The following is a 24,528-nucleotide window of genomic DNA, read 5'->3' as shown; positions in this document are numbered from 1 at the left end:
AGCACAAAGGATGTGCAACTGCCAAAAACAATCACCACCCCCCCCTTTTTTTTTTTACATTTCAAATATGATTTCAAATGAAGTGGCTCTACTCAGTATTTTATTTTAGAGATAACAAACAAGGCAACAGTGTGAAAGAGTAGTTGTCGATCTGCAGGAAGTCATCATCTGCATCGGCTTTACAGAGCTTTATAGTCCTGCTCTCCAAGGCATCAGTTTTACCCACAGCCGTTTATAAAGCTCTACAAACCCAAAGAACACTATGTTCTCTACCCCAAAAGTCATAAAGAGAGGCACATTTAGAGACCAGCTGGTGAACCAAATGGAGCATTTGGCGTCTAAAGAGCAGAGAACTCCCTCGCTGAGTTGGTCTCGACCAAAAATGAAGACAAATGGAACGGAAAGGAAAATAAAGCGGTTGTCAGCGTGCGGAGGATGGATGGGAGAAAATCTGACCCACATCAGCACCGAGGAAATGTAGTTGGGCATATTCTGATGTTCAGCAGCCCACAACTGTGTGTGGATGCATTTATTTTACATTCCCCACTCTCCACTGTTGTGTGTATTCCCTTCAAACTACATTTCAGTACGTTAGGGTGGCTTTGAAGCTTTGAACGATTCAGGGCCATAAACTATGTGACTGACAATGCTCGCTGTGAGCCTGAGTTCACTGACTGGTCTGATCCCCAGTTAATGGACTCAATCAATTCTTCATGTATATTTTACAGAGCCTCTTTCCACAGAAACGCTACGTAGCTACCTGTCGGTGGGTGAGATGAAGGAGAGGAAGCCATTTAAATTTTAAATTTTAGAGTTTTTATGCTGATATGGATGAATCCAGCAGTGGAATTGAATGTTATTAACTTTTCATGCAGAAGCCACGGCGTGCTTTGGTTCTGCTGCTGATGAAGATTTAATGCTTGTCAAAGACTGACAAAAAAAATAAATAAATTAAATAAATGGATGTGTGAATACCATCTGTTGAGGACAGTAATGATGGCAGAGATGTATTCCCTTCTCCGGTATTGGATACTTTGTGTGAGGAGTACATTGTCATGAACGATTCCAACAATATGGAGACGATACTGTACACGAGTGAGCGATTACTGCCTGACAATGTGGAGCCGCTGTCATGAATCCCAACACCACCCCGCCACCGCCTGTGGAGGCTTTTATTTGTCAGGATTCTTTATGTGCCCTGCATGGGCGTCTAACTTATACTGTACTGTCTTTAGCCCCTTTAAATGTATTTATATCTAATGGTGACTGTGTCCTCAGTATGTGTCTGCAAAAGTGAGAGAGACGGAGAGCTGCACTTCCATCTCGCCAGTCTAGCAGCCTCCCCCACCCCAATCTTATTTCTGTGCATACAGTATCCACTTTTACCTTCATGCTTGTTTGTTTTTCTCGCACACTGTACTCTTCTATATTTACTATATTTACAGGGTCTGAATAAATTTTACCCCGGGACGTGGGTGGGTGGTAGTGCTGCACAACGCAGGTTTCATTTGTTTAGCCTCTTTTGTCTGTAATGAGAGGAAATGCAGATTCCTTCCAATCTGAGAAAGAAAAACTCAATAAAATTGCGAAAGTTTTGTTTTTCTTGTTGGAAATGTTTACATTGGCTGTTCTGTTGCAGTCTCCCACACATGTCCTGACCCACAGATACTGCATGATACAGCAGGAGATGTGCTAACAACAGTCCATATTTCTTTTTGCCTGTGAAAGAGAGATCTGAGGGGTTTGAGTAATGAGCCAGTGCCACCTGTGCCCACAGTGGTGGAAGGACATGGACTATAATGCTGATGAGCTTCTGAGGGCCAGTGTGCTCCTCTGCTCTCCCTCCTCACAACTCTAATCCATCATCAAAATGTTTTTTTCAATCAAGAGCTTAACGTGAACGTTGTGAAGAAGGCAGGATTTATGTGAGAGGAAGTCCAGTGGCTCGCGGACGGGCGAGCAAATTCACAGAGCTGCAATACTAATGTGAACTCCCCCACCGGGACACTTTCAGTGGTTAGGCACGAAAAAAAAAAAAAGGCTTTTTCAACTGTTGGGCTGAGGGAGCAGAAACCACATCGAAAAGACTTCTGCCGGCAGAAACATTAGTCCGACCACAAACCAAGTAGCTGGATCTCATTTTCTTAAATGTACCTCAAGTAAGAAAACGCCAAAGTCAATAAGTTCCATAAGAAGACAAGCCAGCAAGGAACTACTAGATTAATAAATGCGGCCTGCGTACCCAGACTGGATAAAGTTTATTCTTCTGTGCCGGGAAACTAAACTGTGGCTGAAATGAATGTACACACACTCACATGCTGCATGTATCAAATATGTATTCATCTGCTGCTGAAAATCATTCCCAACAAATACACTATTACTGAGTTAGCTGAGCATGACATTTTTTTAAGATGACAGATTTTTCAGCCATCGTATTTAGTTGATATGCAGCCTCAACTTGAGAGACGCTGACACGGCAGCAGAGTCTTGAAATAGTGAGAGACGAACTAACAGATTGTTGGTTTTGGAAATAATTGACAACAACAAGCCTCCGATCTGCCTCCCATCCTGTTTGTCATCTTATTTACAGCAGGCAATTCAATAATTACTTAACCTTAGATAGCCCATATGTTCTCTCATATCTGCAGAACTGCATTTAGGTTGTGTGCAGCTTTTAAAACAGACGGAAACTCTCAAACTCGACTTTGTCTTCTTAAAATGGTCTTACAAATCTTGGAATAGAGAATCATTCGTGTTGATAATCTGACTTTCATATATGTCTTCTAAATGCTAAAAAAGATCTTAATGAGACTGTTAGAGCTGCATTCAATTCTACTTTATTTCCCAAAAAAAAATGAAGTTCAGATAATAAAAATTGAGGAATTGAACAGCAAATTATCTCTCTAAATGTTTGTGCCTAAATGAACTTTCTATCATGAAGCCACTGCAGATTGTGAGCAAAAACTTATGTGTCCACAGAGACGATTATTTTTCAATGTTTTTGAACGGCCCGATACCAGCTGCAGTGTTAATCTTAATACCCGCTGACTGCTCAAGTCCTACAATCACCAACACAATTTATTGTGTTAATAATATCCTTTTGAGGCAGAACAGAATCAAATATCTAAACTGAATATTCTCCAACAAAGCATGACAGGGAGTGCAGGGTGATTTCTCAGTAATTAGGTTGCTCTGACATTTTCCTGAGAACTTTTTGGAATATTTTGAATATTAAATCTTCCAGACACTATAGATGTAAACAATAGAAATGATTCACATTCTTATATATTTATATATACAGCAGTTTATGGGTGAATAAGGTAAAGCTGCATTAAAGTGTGCTGTCAAGTAGATGGGGTGAATTGCTGGGAACTGCTCCTTGTGTTTCCATTATTCATATTCACCTCTGAAGAGGCACAAACAATGCCGAGACATTCAGCACATTAAATTATTGACAGCACTTCAAGATCGTAGAGGTTTCTTTTTGATATTGCTCAGGTTAAATCTGGCAAGCCACTGTCTTCGTTTTTGCCCATCCTTTTGAAATCTACCTCAGCCTTCCCCCCCCCCCCCCCCCCCCCGAACAACAACAACCCTGCTCCGTCTCCCAGTAAGACATGACATATTTAAGGTTCACTGGAATCCTGAATCGATGAAATAGGAAGGGAGTGGGTTTCTGATACATAAAGTCATTTGAGTCTAATGACATGTAAACCAGCAGCGACGCTGACTTCACAACACATACTGCACTACACTTCGGTTGCTCGAGCTGCTTCAGCCTGATGGATCCGCAGGACAGGGTGAGAATCCAAAACTCAGCTGCTGACATGAGGAAAAGCTATAAAATATGGATTAAGCCAGACATCGATAACATCCAGTTAAACACGAGCGGATGGACCAAAGGTCATTGGGAAAGCACTGAGGGTCCGTTCAGAACAAGTCAAGCCCGTTGAAAATGTGGATGTGTGCGTACAGCGCGTTGGAGTTTGTGCGCGCGGTGTGAGATGTTATCAATATCAGCGCAACCAGGTTTCATCAAAGATGCACCATTTTAAAACAGACTGTCGGGAGAATACACTTCTGTTGATTCCATCTTCAAAGTGCAGTCTTGCAAAATTCTGGCGAGAACAAACATCTACAGGCCGTTTCAAGTCTGTTTATATTTGCCTCTGCCGTGGTGCTTCACTCTCAAAGGTGTGCTCACAGGTCTGCGATGGAGGATGTTGCATACGCACACACAAGAACCGTCCAACAGCACGCAGTCTCGAAACGTTCACCGCCGAGCGCCTTGACTGAGGCAGCCGGGGATTAAGTGCTTGCTGGAAGGCACATGGGCAGCAGTAATTGCGAGTGGAGAGTGTGTTATGGCTGCAGTTTATTTCTCCGGTTTAGACTCCTAATTTGAAGCTGAGAGAGAGAACTAGCGGTCCTTAAAGGAACTGCTATCTGTTTTCGACAGATAGCACAGGAAACTATAAAAATTCTGCCAGCAGGTACATTTCCTGGGTGAAATACCGGCTGCGTCTCATGCAGGAATCAGATGAAAACATGAAAAATAAGATGAGATGGTGAGTTTGTTTTGCTGCACCGTGAAGATTCACACGTTCTCAGATGTGATCAGATGCTGCTGTAATGTAACTCTCAAACAGCATTAGCTAAATCTACATCATCACTGATTGTGACTGTTTTGTTTTGTTCTGTCGTTTCTTTTTTTCATGAAAAACCTTCATGAACTCTTCATTCTGCGGTAACCAAACTCTGATACAAGTGAAGCACGGGGGCTCCTGGACTGCAGAAGATGCTGACATCACTTTGAGTGTGTTCACAGCTGTCACATGATTAGCAACAGTGTGGGGAGAGCCAGACAGAGCCACTATCATGTGCTGGGAGGCTCCTATTAGTGTCAGTGCTGCAGTGGCCGGTGATTGATCCAACAAAGCCGCTGCTTCCTGTGCTTCTCTCAGCTTTAACAAGTGGTTTCTATGAAGCTACAGGTTTTCCTGTAAACTCAGGCTCTTACCGGTCAATCCAAATACATTTCAACTTGTCTTCAGCAAAACGACGGCTCCTCCTCGGCTCGACCACTATCAGCCATCATCACATCAGCAGCCACTGTGATAGATGTAAATAAAACCTTCTGCTGAAGTGAATCATAAATAAAGAGTTGTTGAAATGAAATCATGTATTTACATCATGATTTGCTTTGACTTCTACTAGACAGGGCTAATCTAAGAGACTTCATTAAAACCAAAATGCATTCAAAAGGTTTCATTGTTTGTTTTTGTTTTGTATGATTTCCAAAAAAAGAATGCTCTTATGCTTCATTCACATCAAAGTGAATTTATTGTGATTACAAATTTCCCGCTGAATGAGGCTGAATGTCAGCTTCCAACTTCTTACTGGGAAACGGCTTTTCTTCATGAAAACCTAGCAAATATGGACGCCTGAAGAAAGACTGCTGTGATGTAGCGTTCTAACATCTATGCACAGTATTTTAAATCTTACACAGCAACTCTGTAATTATACGAGCCATTAACGTGGGAATCTTGACAATCAATCCCACATAACATGCACGCAGCATTACCTCAGATAATGTGCATGATTGGAAGTGTGCTAATAGGTAAAGTTTCTACAAGCTAAAAAAAAAAACTAACAAAAACAAAACACCACATTGGGCCCTTAATCAACTACAAGTAAATTCTAAAATCCTTATTTTTACTTTCTAACAGACAGCTGTCGACTGTGGAGCAGTGATTGGCTACAACCGCCCCGAAACAAATCTTACCCATGTTAAGCAATTTTGAGCTTTTGTTGCCTTTGTGTATTTAACATGAAGTCTTTTGTTGATGCAACTATGGGAAATTGCTGGGAATGCTTCATCTACAGTGCTGTGATGAAGCCATTTCCAAAACTTCTTGCCCTCGGATACTCTTCAGGTGGGTGTTGCCCAGTAAAAACAGATTTGTATCCAGGGTTACCATTCTTCATGTCATCGGTGCAGAGAGTGTTTGTGTATTTGCAGATATAAGGTCATGGAAGCCGTACCTGTGCACACGCTCCTCCAGTGCTGCACTGACTGCATCTGTTAGCAGAGAAAAACTCAGCAACACACAAATGCTTTTTTCTTAACAGATTACAGCAACTTGTGCGTGTCCCTCGTAAGGGCCATGTAGAAATGGGGTACAGCCTCAGCTAATGGTATTCATGGAAGAGAGCAGCATCCATTAGTTTTCTATCTCAAACACTAACCTTTTACAAGTCCGAGGGTTTATGCATCGACGTGACCTTATGAATACTAACCATGTATAATCTTTTCATCTGCATTCATAGCTTGCATCACACCAGGATATTAAAGTAACTGTTCACTGTGGCCCCCAGCATGTTGTCACGCAACTATTGGATGCCGGCTGTATTTATTGGCTGAGGCATATCAATGACCAGTGCTGCGCACATTTGCAGCAGGCTGAAGTCCTGGTATGGTTTTTAATATAAGCTGGTAGTTGATGCTCATGGAACCACTTGAGCCATTTGTTCTGAAGAGGAAAATTAGATTGGGGACGCGGGGCATGCTAAGCACAGAGCCACCTGTGTTAATGAGATTGCTGGCGTATGAATCCCTCGCTTGTTTATTTCCAGGCAGATCAATAGATTATGGCCTTGCTTTAAAGAATTCTGCTGAAAAAGGTCAATGGTAAAACGGCAGAAGAGGAGATCTGCATATTTAACTCGATGTGCTTAAAACTCAATCAACAGACTGCAGAGTCAGAAGGGATTGACCAGGCTTCAGGGGCGGCTTCACAGCAGCGCTACGAAAAGCCTCGCTCAGCTTCCTCATTAAATGTAAAGACTTGATGAGAAATATATACGATGATCGTCAACGGCTGATAAACATTTCAGTTTTTCCCAAAGCGCTGCCAGCAAAACTGCCACACTGCTAGCTACAAAATGGAAATGGAAGGTGATCCAGAAAATGAGCCCATGAGAAAAATAAAGATCTATTAATGTTCATGTGTCTTCCTATTTCAGCTAAACATATTCCACAAAGCAGACAGTGACATTTTAATCAATTAACCTTTTTAGGGATGGATTTCAAACCTCCCCCCTCGGAAATATGATGTGATGTATCCAAGTTAACCCACTGCACATGGCTGTAAATCTGGAGCAGAGGCGCTTAAATTTTCACAGGAAATTTTGTTACTGTGAATTTCTCCGTAGGCTAAATGCTCTACCCCCCCCAAATCTACACCTTTGCACCTGAGCTAAGCTCTCTTTGCATACTTTGAACTTTTGGGGTTAATGCAATTCAATTTGTATTCTTCTGATGGCACATATTGCCTCTTGGGTTGATATGATGAAGTTGCACATCTTGCATATTAAAGCATCAATATCCTTCTCATCCCTGGAGGAACTATCCATCATTCAGCCTCAGCTGCCTTTCAGACCTTTGAAGACAGTGAAGGAGAACCACAACAGTGAAGCTGTGGGCAGCGAACACAAACAGAAACTAAAATCCTTTGAAGAGCTGCACAGTCAGGTGATATTCACCTTCACAAACAAGCACCCACATTACAGCAGCTCTAAGACGCCCAGACATTCCAACACACAGTCGTACTCCAACATTATTCACAGTTCAAAAGCATTTGTTAACAAATGTGTTTAAACCAAACAGGAGAATGTGGAGCAACGTTATTGTTCCTCCGCAGTTATGAGATTTCTCTGGAGATAGAGATGATACATTACAGTATTCAGTCAAAGACGCTCACAGTTTTCTCATCCTATGCCTGGAGTGTGATTAGGCGGCTCCAACTCTGAGCATCGGTTAATTTGTCATCGCAGGTGCAGTTATCTGCTCCTCAATAGTGCTCTGAATAGAGTTGTGGAGATGTGCATCTTCCCCACATGGAGAGAGGCTCAGTTGCACTTTGATAAGATAACTTTTTAACCTAACTGGTGGAAATAGTTTCTCCAGTCCAGTCCTCGGCTAAGTTGTGGACAAGCTGCTTGGTGGATGACAGTATATCAGCACTGGAGATATGGGAGCAAAAGAGACCACTATAAAGCACGGCACAAAGCTAATAGATTTATTGATTAGCCACCCAACTCCTCGTTCCTATTCACTGTGAGACAGTAGATTCAGAAAATGAGACCACGCTGCTGCAGGAGGCTGGCCAGAATTATGGGGCCCATTTGTATTCCCAACCAGACCAATGAACCAGATGTCTTTTCTCTAGACCATCTCTCACTCCTTCTAGCTGCATCTTTCTCTTCCTCCCCCCTCAACCCCCCCACAGTGCTTGGCAGTTCAAAGTCCCTTGTGCTCCTCAGCCGGTAATAACCAGCCTCTATCATTTCTCGCTTATTCTCCAGGACAATTATGCATGTGGGCACACAACATAAACACACAAGAAGTGAACTGCAGTGCTTATTTACTCACAAGTCTATCTGCATGTGTTCCTTATCCCCCCTTTAATCTGGTTGTTGCGTCCTTTTCAGGCTCGGAGTGACATCGGCCTAAATGCAGTGATAATGAACAGGCCTGGGGGAGTCTTTGCCGGCTAGCAGCAGCAGGCTAATGAAATTAGCAAAGCCACAGAGGGCCCGTTAACAGCACAAGGCCCCCACGATCAGAAAGAGGAAAGGAATCGGGCATCATGTGCTCAAAACTGATGAACTGATCTGCACAGTAAAGTTGACAACATTTAACACACTGTCAGTGTCCCATCTAAAGTGCTAATAGAGGCAGTCGATCTGTACACATGGTGCTGCTCCGGCTGGTTCTTAACGCCCCCTTTTTAAGCAACAATCTATGATAAACGAGGGATGGCTGTTTGAAGTTTGCACAGTAGTTGGTCTCTGAGGACAATTTTCCCTCCATCAGCGGCAGAGTGAGTCACAGTGTTCAGACACGAGATGCCAGAAAAACATTCAGCAACTGATTCTCCACTCAAATGTACACAAACTGCTCATGTCCTCAAACTAATTCCACAAAACAAGCCAAAATTAGTAGAACTCATTATGGCAGTGAGTCAGACACCAAACCTGACCTGTGATGTAATGAAGCTGTCACGTCAACAAACCCCTTCAAATTTTCTACAAAATGCACATGTACATTCATCGAAGCAGGAATATCTGTCATTCCCCACTGAAATGAATCTGTTTGCATCAAAACATAGTTAATAGATATTGCCTTGAGGGCCTGATTCTGATCAAGCACTTCATTAACACAGCAGTGGGCTAATGAAGTTCCTGTTTCTGCCAAAGACAGGGCAAAGGGACAAAGCAGAGTGGATGAGAAGAGAAGCACCGAATGGTGAAAAATTAATAGAAATAATCCAGTTTGAAACAGATCATGTATGTATCAAGCAGCAGTCCTTTCAGCATTGTAATGCTGCTTTCAAATGGCAAGACTGTTTTTAACGTTGTATCTCACAATGCATCATATTCTGGGTATTGGACAGATTAGGCTCAGTGGAAAACTTCGATTTGATAATAAACCACAAAAATTGAGGTGATTCATCTCAGCCTTATTCACCTTCTCAAAATGGAGAATGGAGACTTTGTGTTAATACAATAAAAATCCAGCAAAAGAAAAGGGAGCTGGTGGCATGAGAAAGCATTTGGCTGGCTGTTTTCAGGGCCTCAGTCTTTAAAGTTGTACAGTCATTAAATCGACTTTTCTTTTGATCCCCATGTGAAGCCTCAGCCGGTTTGTTATCATTGGTGCGTGGGTGTGACAGTATATAAGTCATAACCTATTTCTGCTTGATTCAGTTACGCCCGAGGTTCCTCACAGGTTCTGTTTGAATAACCAGGAGATATTGAGAATAATAACTCATATATGTTTACAATGAGCACAACAATTTATTGTGACTAAAGAAAAGTCAATAGCACTGTTTGGCAAAGTAATGCTGAGCTCATGATCACTTCTACTCTGGATCAAAAGGCTACTCCATCATTTTACCAACACACTGCTGACTGTCGGTCTCCCGGAGGTCTGCTTAAAAAAAGAATCAAAGTCAGTGAAGCAGAATAGAGATAACGTGCTATGATATGTTATGAAAAAGCAAACCATCGATGGTAGAGTTAGAGACTGAGATGTTTCAGCAACGTCTGTGGCTAAAGTGAGCTTTGAAGATCTGGCGAGCTTCACAGCATCTGTGGTTGCCATGGTAACTGGTGGGTTGGTTTTCAGCACAAAAGCAATTTTAAGGTTTGGGGAAAGTTGGGGAAGATTGGACCTTTAAAATAAAAAAAAAAAAAAAAAGTCTAATTTTATCAGACTACACTCTCCTTCCTCTGGATCCAAAACAGATTCATCAAAACTTTGAAGTGTTACAGTACGTCCAGACCTCTCCTTGAAGTACGTGAATGCATTAACAAGTTCAAACCACTGCAGTAATGATAGACTCCACCAATAACAATGAAGAAAACAGCAACAACAATTCAAATACCAAGAATAGTGTTGGAAAAAAAAAAATCTGGAAATATAATCAGCATTTCAATAAATGTAAAACAAACCAGTGATCACAGTGAGCAACGTCGCAGAGTACCAGTTACTGTCAGACTGAAGCAGAATAATAATAATTTCTGCTGAAAAAGGAAAAGTTCAAAAGACATCAGGAGCTTCTGCATCACCACAGAGAAAACATCTGCAAAGGGTCTGCACAGTGAAGAGTGGGCAAACAAATCCCAAACCTACAGAAAAGAAAATATCAGACTCAGAGGCCGCAAACTCCTCTGGGGGGCCGCACAGTGCTTTCAAAGAAACGTTTGGATGCAGGGGGTCGGTAATCATGCCTAGCCACAAGCTTATACGTGTTGTGTTACAGCCATGTCTGATGTTTACAACATATTCCAAACAGTTTTTTATTCAGCAAAACCTTTACGCTCGCTTGCAGCCCTGGTGGTGATTTAATAATTAATCTCTGCAGTTAAAAAGCTACTGAGGGTTACTAAGAGTCAGCTATAACAGGAAGTTATGACCGCCTGTATTCTGTGTTTTTACTATATTTTTTAATAGCATTTTAACTTTACCATTAAAACAAACCTGGCAGAGGAAAATATCTAACTAAAATCAGATGAGGCAATATGTTGTTCCAGCATGATGCAAATGTTTGCAACTTTTACACTGCGGTTGATGTTTGGACTGGAATCATTGACAGGAAAAACATGTTGGGGATGATTCAAGTGGAGAGACTGGAGTGTTTTTTCTGCTGACAGACCAACATAACGCTTCTGAAAAAACCAAAAAACAACAACAACAACAAAAAAAGATGGACTTACAGAAGAGAAGTTGTGAGCGCCGCAGGGCTCCCCTCTGTATTTGCATGACAGAAGCATGTCATCCAGCTGGTGGCTCAGTCTGTCCATAAACTCCAGGTTGGTTCCCTCAAAGTTTCTGGGGGGAAGAAAGAGCTTGAAGTCCGACAGCTTTTTGAACCAGGCCCGGCGGTCTTCTTGAAGCAGGTCCAGGACCATGGGCCTCACTGTCCGGTTGGCCAGCAGCAGGCCCAACCAGTGGCCGGCAAAATACAAGTCGCTCTTGGTGAGCTTGTAGAGGCGGATGGGGTTGTTGTTGCAGATAGTGACTGTGGGGAAGGTCAGTTCTTTGGCCCACTCAGTGTGGACCCGTGTGTACGTGGGGAAAGAAAGCCAGTGCAGTAGGCGGTTTGAGGACCAGGATAAAAGCAGCCCCAGGGAGGTGCAGAGGGCCAGCAGCCAGAATGCCCGGCGGCCAACTGAGCCACCAGGGACACAAACGTGCCTCAGGCCATGCAGGCGTGTCCTTGACAGTAGTGTAGAAGTGACGCGAGCCAGAGTCGGCTTCGGCGGACGCCGCTGACAGCCCTTTCTGATCATGGCGGGAGATCCCCGCCGAAGACAGCGCCCCTCCAGGGCCATGGCTGCCCACAGCGCTCCTACAGCCGCGGGAAAGGCTTCATTTGCCAGCCAGGCCTCAGGGGGTGGGGCCCACATGTAGCTCCAGGATAAATCCACTACTGTAACCTACACCTGGATATGTGTTTGGTCCCACCAATACTAATGCAGCCAACGATAAACACACTAAACTCTATTCACAAGTAAAAGTGGCCTCGCTGGAAGAAGTGTGTTTTGAAATCATCCTCTCCTGGTGGAGTAGGAGCTCTGATCAGCAGCTACTTGTTGGTCATGTCTTGATCTGAGTGCGCTCCAATCATACAACTCAGCAGGGGAGGAAGGAGGAGAGGAGAAAAAAAAAAAAAAAAAAAAGAAGGAACAATCAGCGGGGGAAATGTGCTCCAAGCAAGGTGGCTTCTACATGAGCGACTCCACCATCCACCACAGTCAGTGTGACAGTGAGGAAGAGAGGATGAGACAGAGAGAGCGAAGGCAGGAGGAGGGGGGAGGGGAAGAGAGCGGGAGAGAGGAGGATGGAATACAAAATACAGAGGGCCGAGAAGGAGAGGACCAAAAAAGAAAGAAAGAAAAATAAATTGAAAGTCAGGAAGGAACTTAAGAAGATGAAGGAGCGGAGTGGTGTGGTGCAGTCTGTCAGCAGAGAGCTTGCCTTGTTCCAGCGTTGTGGCTTCTCTTCTTCTGAGTTCCGTGTGTGTGTTTTTGTTTTAATTTTGGCCACACTGGCGTGTGCAGGCATTCGGCAGCCAGAGGCAGAAATCAGTTCCTTGTCACAATTAAGTGAAAGCTTTAACTGAATTCAAAAAAGTCTGCGGTGATCATCGGCTTCCTGTTCCACTTTTGCCCAGTGGCCGGTCTGCTCCTCGGCTCTAAGCGCTGTGATCAGGTCCTGCCGGGAATCATAACGTAGCTCCATCCTGTAGCAGAGCGGCTGCTCGGCGCCCGGCCACAGTCAGAAACATGCTACAGAACACTTTCACACAGACACGCGCTCTCAGCGGCTTTCTGCGGGAAACCAGAGCAGAGATAATCTGTTCTGTCACACTCTGTTCTCCACATCTCCTCCCCCCCGTTTCTGTCTTCTGTTAGTCATTCTTCTTCTTCTTCTTTTCTTCCTACCTACTTTTTTTTACCGGCACTCAAAGACAGAATCTCTAATCTCAGTATTTCTCCCATGTCCTCACTCCTTAAAATACTCTCCCCAAATCAAATCCATCTCTTGCCCTCATGCTCCTCCTCCTCGTCTCTTTGGTGCCAGTCAAGCTTCATAAGCTCGACCTCCTGTCGGTCTCCCTCTCCTCCTCCTCTTCTCCACTTTGCGCACGCTCTCCCTCGCTCCTGTCCTCCGTCAGGGAAGGCTTCTCTGTGCACTTTGCTCCCTCTGTGTCCTTGTCAGTTTCATCCAGCTTTTCATCCCTCTCCCTGCTCCGAATGACTTCTTTCCCCTCAGAGATCTCTCTCTCTCTCCCTCCTCCTCCTCCTCTCTCTCTCTCTCTCTCTCTCGTGGTCTCTCGCGTTTTGATTCGGTTTTTCAGGCAGCTTGTCCTCCCGTTGCACCTCTTCTTCTCCTCCTCCTGCGCCACAGCTCCGTCCACGCAGCCAGCGAGCCTGTCACTGATGAGAGCGCCTGTATGTGTGCTAACTCGCACCGTCCTTTGGCCCCCCCCTCCCGTTTGTCTGCTGCTGCTGCCAAGCCACAACGCTACAGTGCAACGAAGAACTGCTGGGTGCACATTTGTGTGCAGCACTGGAGCTCCACTGTACTTTAAACTAGAGTCCAATTTTCCATTGTGTGCTTTTATCGCAGTAAGGGAGATTTGGGACTGTGAATTAAAGGGGGTGTGGTGTTATTAAAATACAGACCGTATTCAGATGGGCTGGAATCCATCAGTGATCTTTTTGTTGATGAAAATGTAGTTCCTATTGGCAACAACGGAGTGTGAAATTTGGCACGTTATTCTTTAGTTTTAAGTTGTTGCCCATGACATTTTATCTTTTGTGGTGTTTTTGTTCCTTTCTTCTTGGTCTAAGAGCTGATTGTTGCCATGTTCACAAGTACAATTTCGGATTTTGCTCGTCACATGAAATAAGGTCGTGGCTTTGAAAAAGCTGTGATACATTTAACGGAGGTGTCGTGGCTCATTTTCACTTTCACTGAATCTAATTTTAGATTAAAACAGAATTCACACCAATCTGTGAGGGAGCATGCAAAATATTTTTCTGTTGTATTTAATTTTGACATCTTTTGGGATTTACTGATGTCTTTTTGTTATTTTTGTTTGGCCAATAAGCAAACCAGGCTAAGTTAGTATAGTTTATCCACCAGGTCTACTGATTTGTTGACAGCTATACATGTATACACACACACAGTAATGCTGGTTAAATCCCACATTGGTTAGGATCAGTGTTCGGTATATACAGAATGGTTTGTTGCTTTCTTGAATTGGTAAAAAAAATATTAATTTGAGAGCACAAATGATTTTTCCCGCTGAGAACACCCTTCTGATGGGTCCAGTTTAAACGCTGTTCATGTTTAAACACATTTAACACCCACACAACGGCCAGTAATCTGTGCAAGGACAATCCCCTTTCACCTGACGTTTTCATTAAAACTCACTCCAGTGCCATTATTTGGCACTTTAATGATAAAGGATTATTTCACACATCTGTCAGTATCACATTAGCTGACAGACAACGTTTGTCTAACAGAGCCATGTGAACGAGTAAACGTGCTGCGTGAGCCAACGACACCAAAGTGCTTGTGTGTTTCTAAAATTCAAGGTTTCACTCAGAGCAGTTATCTGTGTTCTTCTGCCAGTTACAGAGGAGATTTTCTCCCGGCGTCATGAAGAGGGATTTGTTTTTATTTATTTCATTTTGATCTTTTTAATTTCTTATCTCAGCTCACCTATGCTGTTTTCACTCACTCTCTGAAGGTGAAGAAAACATGAATCCAAACTCAGAATAGAGCATTTTGTTACAGCAGCTGTGATTCATTATCACATCATCTGACTATTTTTACACCAGCACTGCATACGTCAGTCAGCCACACAGGCTGACCAGAATGAGATAAACATCTTATTTGTTACAAGATGGACTATTATTTTGACTTCAACACACGACTTTTCATTGTTTGGCTGGATAGACGTCTGTGGGATCTCATCTTTCCCAATGAGACGAACAGACATTTTTAACCTAACGTGCGGGCTTAGAAAGCCCACACAGGAGCCCGAAACCTTTCGCTGTGCCAGAAAAAATGAAGGGAGAAAACCAAAATGGCACATTGACACCGGTGTTGTACCAGCAGACAATAGGACCCGTCCTTCCCAAACAGTCAAACACCAAATTTCGAAAGAGTAAAACACATCCAGGCATGAATTCAAAGCACACAAGCTCAGTATTGAAATGTCAAATACATGCATGTGCGCTTACTTGCCCTAACACCTATTGTATTCTACAGTTGCACGCACTCACGTACTCTCACTCTCTCACACACACACACACACACACACACAGCTAGAATCAGAGGCAGCCTTCCAGAGCCTGGATCCACAGGCTGAATAATTAGCTTGGAGCCATAAAAAGGCTTTCTCAGACCAGCAATGCAGTCAGTGTAAAGAACAGCTCAAAGGCTCAACATATCCAATTTGCAATTCTAAAACATAAGGGAAATCACTCATTAATTAGGGATATAGCCAACATGAAAATTCAGATACAATTACACAGCATCTTTTAGCTGTGAGGACATGGCGAGTATTTCTTCTTAAATAATCCAGCACACTCTCATCAACATCATTGTCTCTGATCACAGGACACGCAGCAGTAAACTGGACCTGAAAGAGCAGCCAGTAAATATAACCCACAAATAAACATTTATGGATTGATGATGATGAAGCCCAAAATGCCAGAATTTAAAAACCGCTTAGTAACAATAGTGTAGGACCCGAGTCGGGCACAAGGAAGGCAGCAGCTGTACATGATTCATCGGGATGCAACTGTCACAATGGCCTTGTGTTTGAAAGCCGTGACTCTGGCAGGCAGATGAAAGATGAGCGAGGTGAATAAAAACAGTGTATCTTGCGATGGGCTACCATTCATCAAAGCCCCAGCTTGATTTAAAATGACAGTGATGGCAGGCAAAGTAATCAGTGGCTTTTTTCTGCTTTATGAGTTTTCTAATATGACTGCAGTAACAGTTGTCAGCTTGAGGGGGAGTTCGGGGGGGGGGGCATGAAGAAAACAGCTTCACCTTCCGCCTTCTTGAACTCACCGGTTTATAACTGATTAGAAAAGATAAAACCCTGGACAGCCGCTGATTAACTCAGAAGATTGATGGTCTGGTGGAAGCTGCTCATTTAATTGTCATCACATGTAATAGTTATCAGTTCATACAGAGGCGGTGGAGGTGTGCTGGGGGCCTGCCGATCATCTTTTTTTCCGTCGCTGTCACCGACAGGAACATGTTACGCTGCTGCGCCTGTTTGCCACTAGAACATCAGCTCATTAGCGCCTCAGCTACCAGTGGGTTTATCAATGCACATATTCAGGTGGAGGTGCCGAACACTACGCTGTTTCACAGCCTCATTCAAGGTCCTGCCCAAGATTTAACCTTAATCCACCTCCTGGCTTTTCATGAGCATAAAAGATGCCTTTGATGTAGCTGATGCAGGCTGAACTGTCCTCTTCCATTTTTCCTCTGTAGAGTAGCAGGTGTTGAGCTTTCAGGCAGTTTAAGGTTAAAGCTGCTCAATATATTCCTAAGGTTTGTGTAGACGACTCTAGATGTATTGCTGCCCTCAGAGTCCGTCCCCTCCCTGGAGTTTTCGTCGCTTCCCACCAAAACACATCCAACAAACCTGCTAAATCTTTTTCCTGTCTCATAAAAAATGGAGAAGACTTGCCAATGCTCTAAAATTTGCATTGTTCATTTGTAGCAGCGGTCAATAAGCTCTTCTCTACTTTCTTGCTTTGGGTGGTGCGTTGCTGTTTTGGTGGCCACGTTAATGCTACCGGTTGTTTATGGGTAGAAAAATAAAAAGACTACACTAAGACACTGCTCCAGAGCACAACTAATGCTCAAAAACACCAGATGGTACCTTCAAAGCAGCATTAAATTATTTCCTTTGGCCACTCAGGTGCATCATAATAAGATGAATACAAAACACACTGTAAGGCTGTAAAGGAGGAACTGATGTGTTTTTGCAAACTATTGTTTTTAGTTTTTATAGATCTGAGGAATTTAAGTTCCATATTCAGGTTTCGTTCTGCTCTCGTTGCCATCCACCATCTCCTGAGGCAAATGCCGGCAGTCTTGGTTTGATGAACTGCTTTGTGAGGCTGAGCAGGTGGTGTAAATTGGATTGGACTGGAAAAGATGGAGAAGATGGCTCTGAACACGCCATTCAGCTGAGAGGATTGTGGGTGATAATTTTGGGGATTCGTTACTGCAGGTTTTCATTAGACGTTAGGATTTCATCCATTTTTGGCCACTGTAGCCTTGAGGACAAAAACAAGTTGTTGTGTACAAAAACATCATGTTGTGAATTAGTTTTATACTGAATACAATTCTTCTGGGAGGTGCAGAGTAATTTACTTAGAAGAAAATCTCCCCACAAAGACTGAGCAATACAGCCACAATGTCAGTCACAAATATTGTCCTTTCCTTTGGTCTAAAATAATAAATAAATTGTTAAATAAATAAAAATGGGATTTTAGCGTGTGTTAAGTTTATTAACTGTTTGGAAGTTCACAATCTTCAGTCATCTCTCTTGCTGAAGTTGAACACTGCAGCTCGATGAGGGAGGAAATATAACAAACTCATTGAAATCAATTCGTAATAGATCAGATCACAGCCTGTTTCACACAACAAAAACAGTTCATTCTGCCTGAAGAGAGCAGCGCTGTCTGTCTGGGCAAGAAAGGGCACAATTTAAATATACTTAGTGGAAAAAAAGAACCTCTGAAGGTTGACTTAAATATTGAACTGCTCAGCTGAGCTGCAGCAGGGAGGTAACAAACCCTGACTGTGGTGAGGAGGAGCCAAAAGAGCACAGTCACAACAACTTTTTATTATTATTAATATTATTTCTGTGTATTTCAGTAAAAGCAGGTAAGCCAAGGTTTCCTCAGTCCTTCCTGTGGCTGAGGTCAGCCACAGGAGGACCAAACTGAAAGTAAATTACACAATGCTTTAATGATGTCTCTGGGTAATGGGGAAAAAAAAAACAAACTGGAGAAAACATAATAAAAAAAACAAACAAGAACAAGAAACAAAAAAACACATTTCCAAAATGTTTTTCTCCAAAGCTAAAATTTTTGTCCTTCCATTTCAACAATGAGAGAGAAATAATTGAGCATTAGCAGCTTATCGCCAACTAATGAACAGCAGGTTCACTTCATTCTCAGTTAAATGAAAAGAGTCCTGCTGGCTTCATGGTGCCTGAAGGCCACGCTGCGCTGCAGCTGCTGAGCCAACAGCGTTACCACAACAAACACGTTAAATCTGATATTAACATGTTATTTAAATCAGTTCAATTAATGTCGACCAAAAATGGCTCCAAATGAAAAAAACAAAAAACAAAAACGATTTATTGATGTTGTGAAATGTCAACACCAACAGGTCAGCTGGCCACAGCATCAATCAACGTCACACTTCAGCTGCTGCACGCTATTCTGGTTAATATACAAGCCTTTAATTTTACTGGGCTATGGAAACACAGAACATGTGAAGTGGACCATATCTGAAATTTATTTTATTGTGGAAAACACAGGACATAAAAATGTTCCATTTAAAGGAGCATTCCAGCTAATCTGATCCAGCAGAACCAGAAACGTATCATCCTTGATAAAAGCAGAGGCTGAGAGTTTTGTCAGAGCTCAGGTGTTGGTGGCTCTTTGCTAAAGAAGCTGAAGAAGTTCACTTCTTTCTGGCTCTGTGCCATTCCCCCCCAAACTTTTAATTCTCAGCACCAACTGGCCATCGGTTGAGGCTATTTATCACATTTTGCACAGCTCTCTCTGGAGCCACAAAATCTTTCTGCAACAGCAAACTGTGTTTTCATAGTTTTTCATCTCACTTCTTCATACTACCATTTTATGGTTGACTATGCATACTGTGTGTTCATGCCGCTCCACTTTGTTATCAATTTACAGACAATAGTCAGCATCTGCTATGGATCAGAGCCCACATCTGGCTCAAGACAGACACAGCAGATAGAAAGTTGGAAGAAGAACCAGAAGACGAACCAAATAAGTGTGTCTTTGTTTTGATAACGCAAAAGTCGATGTGCTGTATATCCAGCTGGTTTTCCATCCCCATTATTGAAACATCAGCTCTGGTTAAACTAATAATCTTCCCCAGCTGATGCTACCTAAACACTCTGATGGTTTGGCAGCATCCCAGCCACACTCCGCGCACACACTCCTGCCCTTTACAGCCCCCCCTCAGCCGGCCGCTCGATTTGTAAACCCTGGTCACGATTCGGTCAACAGACCGCCCTCTGAAAACCAGAGCCGCACAATCTATCTCTCAAACATTAAACAGAGATGTTTCTGAGCAGCACCTCAGCATCGAACGCACACAAAATGAGCTGCCTCCTCACACAGCCAGCAGACGACACGTTACAGCCAGATCTTTAGCTCGCTGGACGGTCTTATTCTTTTAGCAGCTAATGCTCTTATGCTATCTTTTTGGCATGAATGAATATGTTACTTGATTCATCTATTTAACAGCTGAAGAGGTTAACTGAGCAATCAGGCAGTCCAAACACAACCGTTGTGATAAATGTCTACTTACAGTTAGGTCGTGTTTTGTTGCAGCTTTATGCTAAAATAGTTTGAATCATTTCTCCCCAAACCAAATGAAAGCAAAATCTGGATTTTAGAAACTGATTATAAAGCAAAAACTGAAATGGCACATCGACATGAATATTCAGGCTACAACACACAGGTGGATACTGTTTCCATTGCAGTGTTGCTGTGGTAAATTCAAATGACGGCACATTTGGACCAACCTGCAGTCCAGTCCAGGTCTAAGTGACGATGATGCATAATAGAGGAAAAATCAAGACAGCAGGAGGAAGGAACTGTTCTGCAGTGGAGTCCCAGTAATTCTTAAATGGAAGACGTTTGGAATGAAAATACTCTTCTGGCCAAACTGAGCAATCACGGGAAAAGGGCCTTGGCAAGAGCTGTGACTGAGTATCTGATGGTCACCCTGGCTGAGCTTCAGAGAGCCTGTGTGAAGACAGGATGTCTATAAAGACAAAGGTCTCTGCAGTACATCAGGGCATCAAGAGCGTCCAGACTGAAGCTTCTCTCACTGAAAGACACATGAAAGCTGCCTGCAGTTTGAAAATGAAAAAGGGCTGTGAGAAAGAAAGATTCTCTGGTCTGATGAAACTGAAACTGTGATGTGACAGTGGAGCTCAAGCTGTGTTCTTCAGCAGGAGGCCAAATGAGACGAGACAAAGATGGAGCAAAAGGACAGAGTTATCCTTCAAGAAAGCCTGTTAACCAGTTCACTTTCCAATTAAATACAAGCAGGAGAAAGATGGTGGATGTCCCTGAACTGCAAACATATCTGGAAGACCTGAAGAAGGCTGCCCACCAACAATATAACCGACAGAACTTTTCTGTCTTAGCTGATCAGAATCTGAATATAATTCAGACTTTTGCAACTACTGAAGCAAATTGAAGACTTCGCTGATACAGATTTGAGAAAATGTGACATTCTTCACAATTTTCTGATGTTTAATCAACTGAACAACTTAAAAAAAGGAATGTAGGAAAAGGATCAGTAGATAATTGGCACATGAAAATAAGAGTTTAAAATGACAATACTTCTTTAAAGTTGTAACAGCATTCATGAGCTCACAGCTGGAGCCTTTCAGCTGGGACACGCAGTCGATTCTCTTCACTGCTGATGTGAGACATCATCTGATGCTCAGGGCGGCCATTTTGTGCTATTGTTCACTCCAGAGACACAAACTAGTAAATTAAAACACAACTGCCATCTCACTGATGAAGCTAGTATGAAGATATTACCTTCAGCATCCAGGTTCTACTGTGTTAGCTTCTCTCTCATTGGGTTTAGCATTTCTTCCACGTTGGTCAATGCTGTGGAAACATGAGCTCCAAAATATTATTCGTACTTTGTCTTAAAATGAGAAAGAAATTGGTTTGAAAAGATCCTTCCATGATCTACTTTCTGAATAATAAAAGAAAGCCTAAATAAAATCTTGACAGGGGAATTGAAAGCTCAGAGATGAGGCTGCCACAACAGTTCCAGCTAATGATGCTATTAGTGCTTTGCAGCGCTACAATCAATCAGAGAAGTGATTAGCATGAGCATGTACAGAGAAGCGGGCCATTAGTCAGATGTGCTGTGTATAACCTTCAAGTCTCCACTCAGCCATCGGGCTCACACCAGGGTACCACAGTGTACAGTGAGTAAGAGCCCCTTATAATGAAAGGCAAAACAGGATCATTATGCTCTGCGCAGGAATGTGTGATCTTTAGGTTCTTCAGGAGAGAATAAACCAAGTCCACAGTGAGTGAGAGAGCAGATTACAGAGGCCACGTAACTGCAGGTGTTGGAAACACACACCGACTCCAGCAGAAGAAACGTTATTTTGATTTCTCCATAAATAATATCATGTATGAATGAAGTGGGGCTTCATGTTCATTCATCTTCTGCCCTTGTCCATTTCCAGGGCTCGGGGGGTGCTGGAGCCAATCCCAGCTCAGATTGTGTGAGGGTGGGGTCACCTGGACAGGTCACCAGTCCATCACAGGACCAACACACAGTGAGAGACAGAGACCAACAACCACGCACACTCACACTCAGACCTACGGTCACTTTGGAGTCACAGTCAACCCAAACATAATATCTTTGGACGATGGGAGGAAACCCACGCAGGCACAGAGAGAACATGTAAACTCCACACAGAAAGAGTCCAGGTCAGGAACCGAACCGAACCTAAAAAAAAAAAAATGTAAAATGTGTTCAGTCGGAGGATTAGATGGGGGAAGAGCGTCACACTGAGCTAAAGCGGAGGCAGGCCAGACGAGGGTGCTGAGGTGAAGCAAGTGAGGGCACACAGAGGGAGCAGCCGTGAAGCTGGTGTTAAAACGGAAGCATGTAAATCTTAAAGCGGTCCGTCCCCTGCTCTGTCAGCTGGAGTTCAGCTTCCCAAAATAAATCACTTTGTAATGAGCTGTAACCTCTTTGAGCAAGAAATGCTGCAGATATAAAGTGAAGGCTCCAAAGGGAACAATGTCTGAAACACTCAATGCCACTAAGCAGACTTTCCTCGTTTTAATCAAGTGGGAAAATAACACATCTCAAATTATTCACAGCCATCATAAAACATTGATTATTCCAATAATAATAATTCATGATGCGGAAAACGCAAAACTCAAAAAAAAAAAAGATGAAATGTACCAGAGTCAGTTTCGCAATTGATGCATTTACGTTAATCTTAAATGGATCCCTGCAAAGTTTTTATTTCCAGCTGCAGTAAACATTGAACACCAGGTAGATGAGAGGTGAAACTACAGCAGGGTGTGTGAAACTCGCATTGTATTGTATTCCCACTTTAATACAAGCATTAAAAACAGAACGTCAATGCAGGAAAACCTTGTCTGAGCAATAATCCTTGAGAGGAGAAACAATCAAAGGAGGATTTATCTGATGGGAAAACACCAGTGATGCTTCAGTTTGCATTTGTTTACAAATATCAAATTTCAGAGGATTTTTGATTGCAATCATGAGTCAGGGCTTAAATGAGCTGAGCTAATAGCCAGACAGTAAACGTTCTGCTACGAGACTCCACCAAATAAACCAAACTGAATATCTTGGTAAGAATGAATGGCACAAGTATTTTCTCTGAGGAATTGTCTGACATCTCTCAGAACAGCAGAAGGTTCCTGCAGTTTCCTAATCTTTGGGCTGGGCTGCATTAAACCGCAGTCACACGCATCACCAGCAGAGGCATCTCAGAGAGGAGGATGACAGGGAAGAGGATGAGAGCTGTGAAAAGAAATTCAATAGGAGGCCTGTGTCCAGCTGTTCCCCCATGGAAATGTTGACCCTTCTGGGAATCTGCTTTTAGCGGGGTGCAGGAAGAAGATCGCCCTGGCACAGTACTGTAAATGCTCCCTTGAATTAAATATGAGCTCAAGTTTTTCTTCTGGATTGGACTGAGCGGAAAAGACTTCCAATTTGCATTTTATTTGAAAGCCTGTGACTATCACAGCTTTTCATTTGCGGGATCATGCGTGACAAATCTAGGGTCAGGTTCCAGGGCCACTTTGGCAGGAAAATGAGAAGCTTTTAAAAACCAACGGCGAGAAAATGAACACGAGTAAATCAGATGACATGAGAATGTGAAGAGCAGGGGGAAATAAAAAAGCCCTGACATGGCTGAAAATACAGATGATCACAACAGTGATCTCTGATCTCCATCCACGATAATCTCAGGCAATGCTACTTTGGCTCTTTTGCAACAAAACCCATTACAGTCAATTCCCCAGGGAGGGCGGTTCCTAACAACAACCCCCAAAATCGCAGAAAGTGATTTGTAAGAAAGTTGAGTGGAAAGAAGGTGTTGCATCTCTCATTACAAAGTGTGGTAGCAACAGTGACTGCGTTGAACATGAAACAGTCACATGTCCCAGCACCATCTTCTCCCCTGAGTGCCCCTGCCATCTTTAAAGTGAGCTGACAAATAAAGGAGCGTTGAACAGGCCCGGCTCTTCTCCTGTCGCTGTAAAAGACAGACTCCTTGTTTCATAGAAACCATTTTGTGTGGTTCATTAAATGTTGTCCAGTCTATCAGAAAAAGGTGCCTTTCCAGAGCGGCTTATAAGCACAGTACAATACCAGAAGGCAGTTGGTTTAGCAGGAGGGGAGTAAGAGGAGCTACTCAAACTTGGAATCTGTCCATTATATAGAAAGGAACATAAAGAGCTTTTTCAGCTTCAGAGTCGCTCAGCTGGATTATTGAAAAGAGAGAAATGTGGCTCTCCACGTCATGGCCAGCCCCGCCCTTTGTTCAGCTGACAGTGAAGGCACCCTGAAAAGCCCGTGAACTGGAAAGCCTTTTTTGGGCAGCACTCAATTCAGACTGTGGCAGCAGCCGTTCCTCTTAAGATAGCGGTCACCTGACCATGAAACCTAACTGTGGCAATAAGCCCTGAGGGCCACGAGGAGCAGCCTGGTCCAGTGTGGCTGCTTACAAAGCGCTCCCTCATGTTGGAGTCACAGCAGTTCCCTAAACAAGCTGCTCAAATTCAAGATTATGTTCAACAGATGGTTACGCTTTCACTCACTCAAATTCAGATTTTATTTCCTGCTTGCCTATTACTCACAACCAACAAGCAAAGTCCATTGGAGGGGGGGGGGGGGTGAATATTTCAATCAGCGGGAGATGCATCCTCACAAACAAGGTCACAGTGACACTCAGGAAGGGACTGATGATTAATACCAGCTCCATAACAGCAGTCACATGCAATAATTTACAGTATGAAGTCTCCTGACAAAAAGCTCCTCCAATGTGTGCTTTCCAGATAAGTGGCAGCAGGTAAACACTGTTCATTATCTGCTCAAATAGTGTAAAGAGATTAGCAGGC

The 24,528-nt window shown here is 43.1% G+C and overlaps 1 protein-coding gene across 2 annotated transcripts in view; it reads right to left on the bottom strand.

Annotated features, from left to right (window-relative positions):
• asic2 (acid-sensing (proton-gated) ion channel 2) overlaps nt 1-24,528 on the bottom strand; it is a 258,926-nt gene that overhangs the window by 72,690 nt on the left and 161,708 nt on the right. The window contains exon 1 of one of the 2 annotated variants that reach the window (XM_029508278.1): nt 11,284-12,092. The exons of the other annotated variant lie outside the window; for it this stretch is intronic. Within the exon in view, the coding sequence (XP_029364138.1) occupies nt 11,284-11,976 (693 nt within the window). The 5' untranslated portion in view covers nt 11,977-12,092. Of the gene's footprint in view, nt 1-11,283; nt 12,093-24,528 lie in introns of those variants that run through there. 2 annotated transcript variants of the gene reach the window in all.

This window comes from Echeneis naucrates, chromosome 8 (assembly GCF_900963305.1).
Source record: "Echeneis naucrates chromosome 8, fEcheNa1.1, whole genome shotgun sequence".
NCBI classification, from domain to species: Eukaryota; Metazoa; Chordata; class Actinopteri; order Carangiformes; family Echeneidae; genus Echeneis; species Echeneis naucrates.
This window is presented reverse-complemented; position numbering and strand designations above follow the sequence as displayed.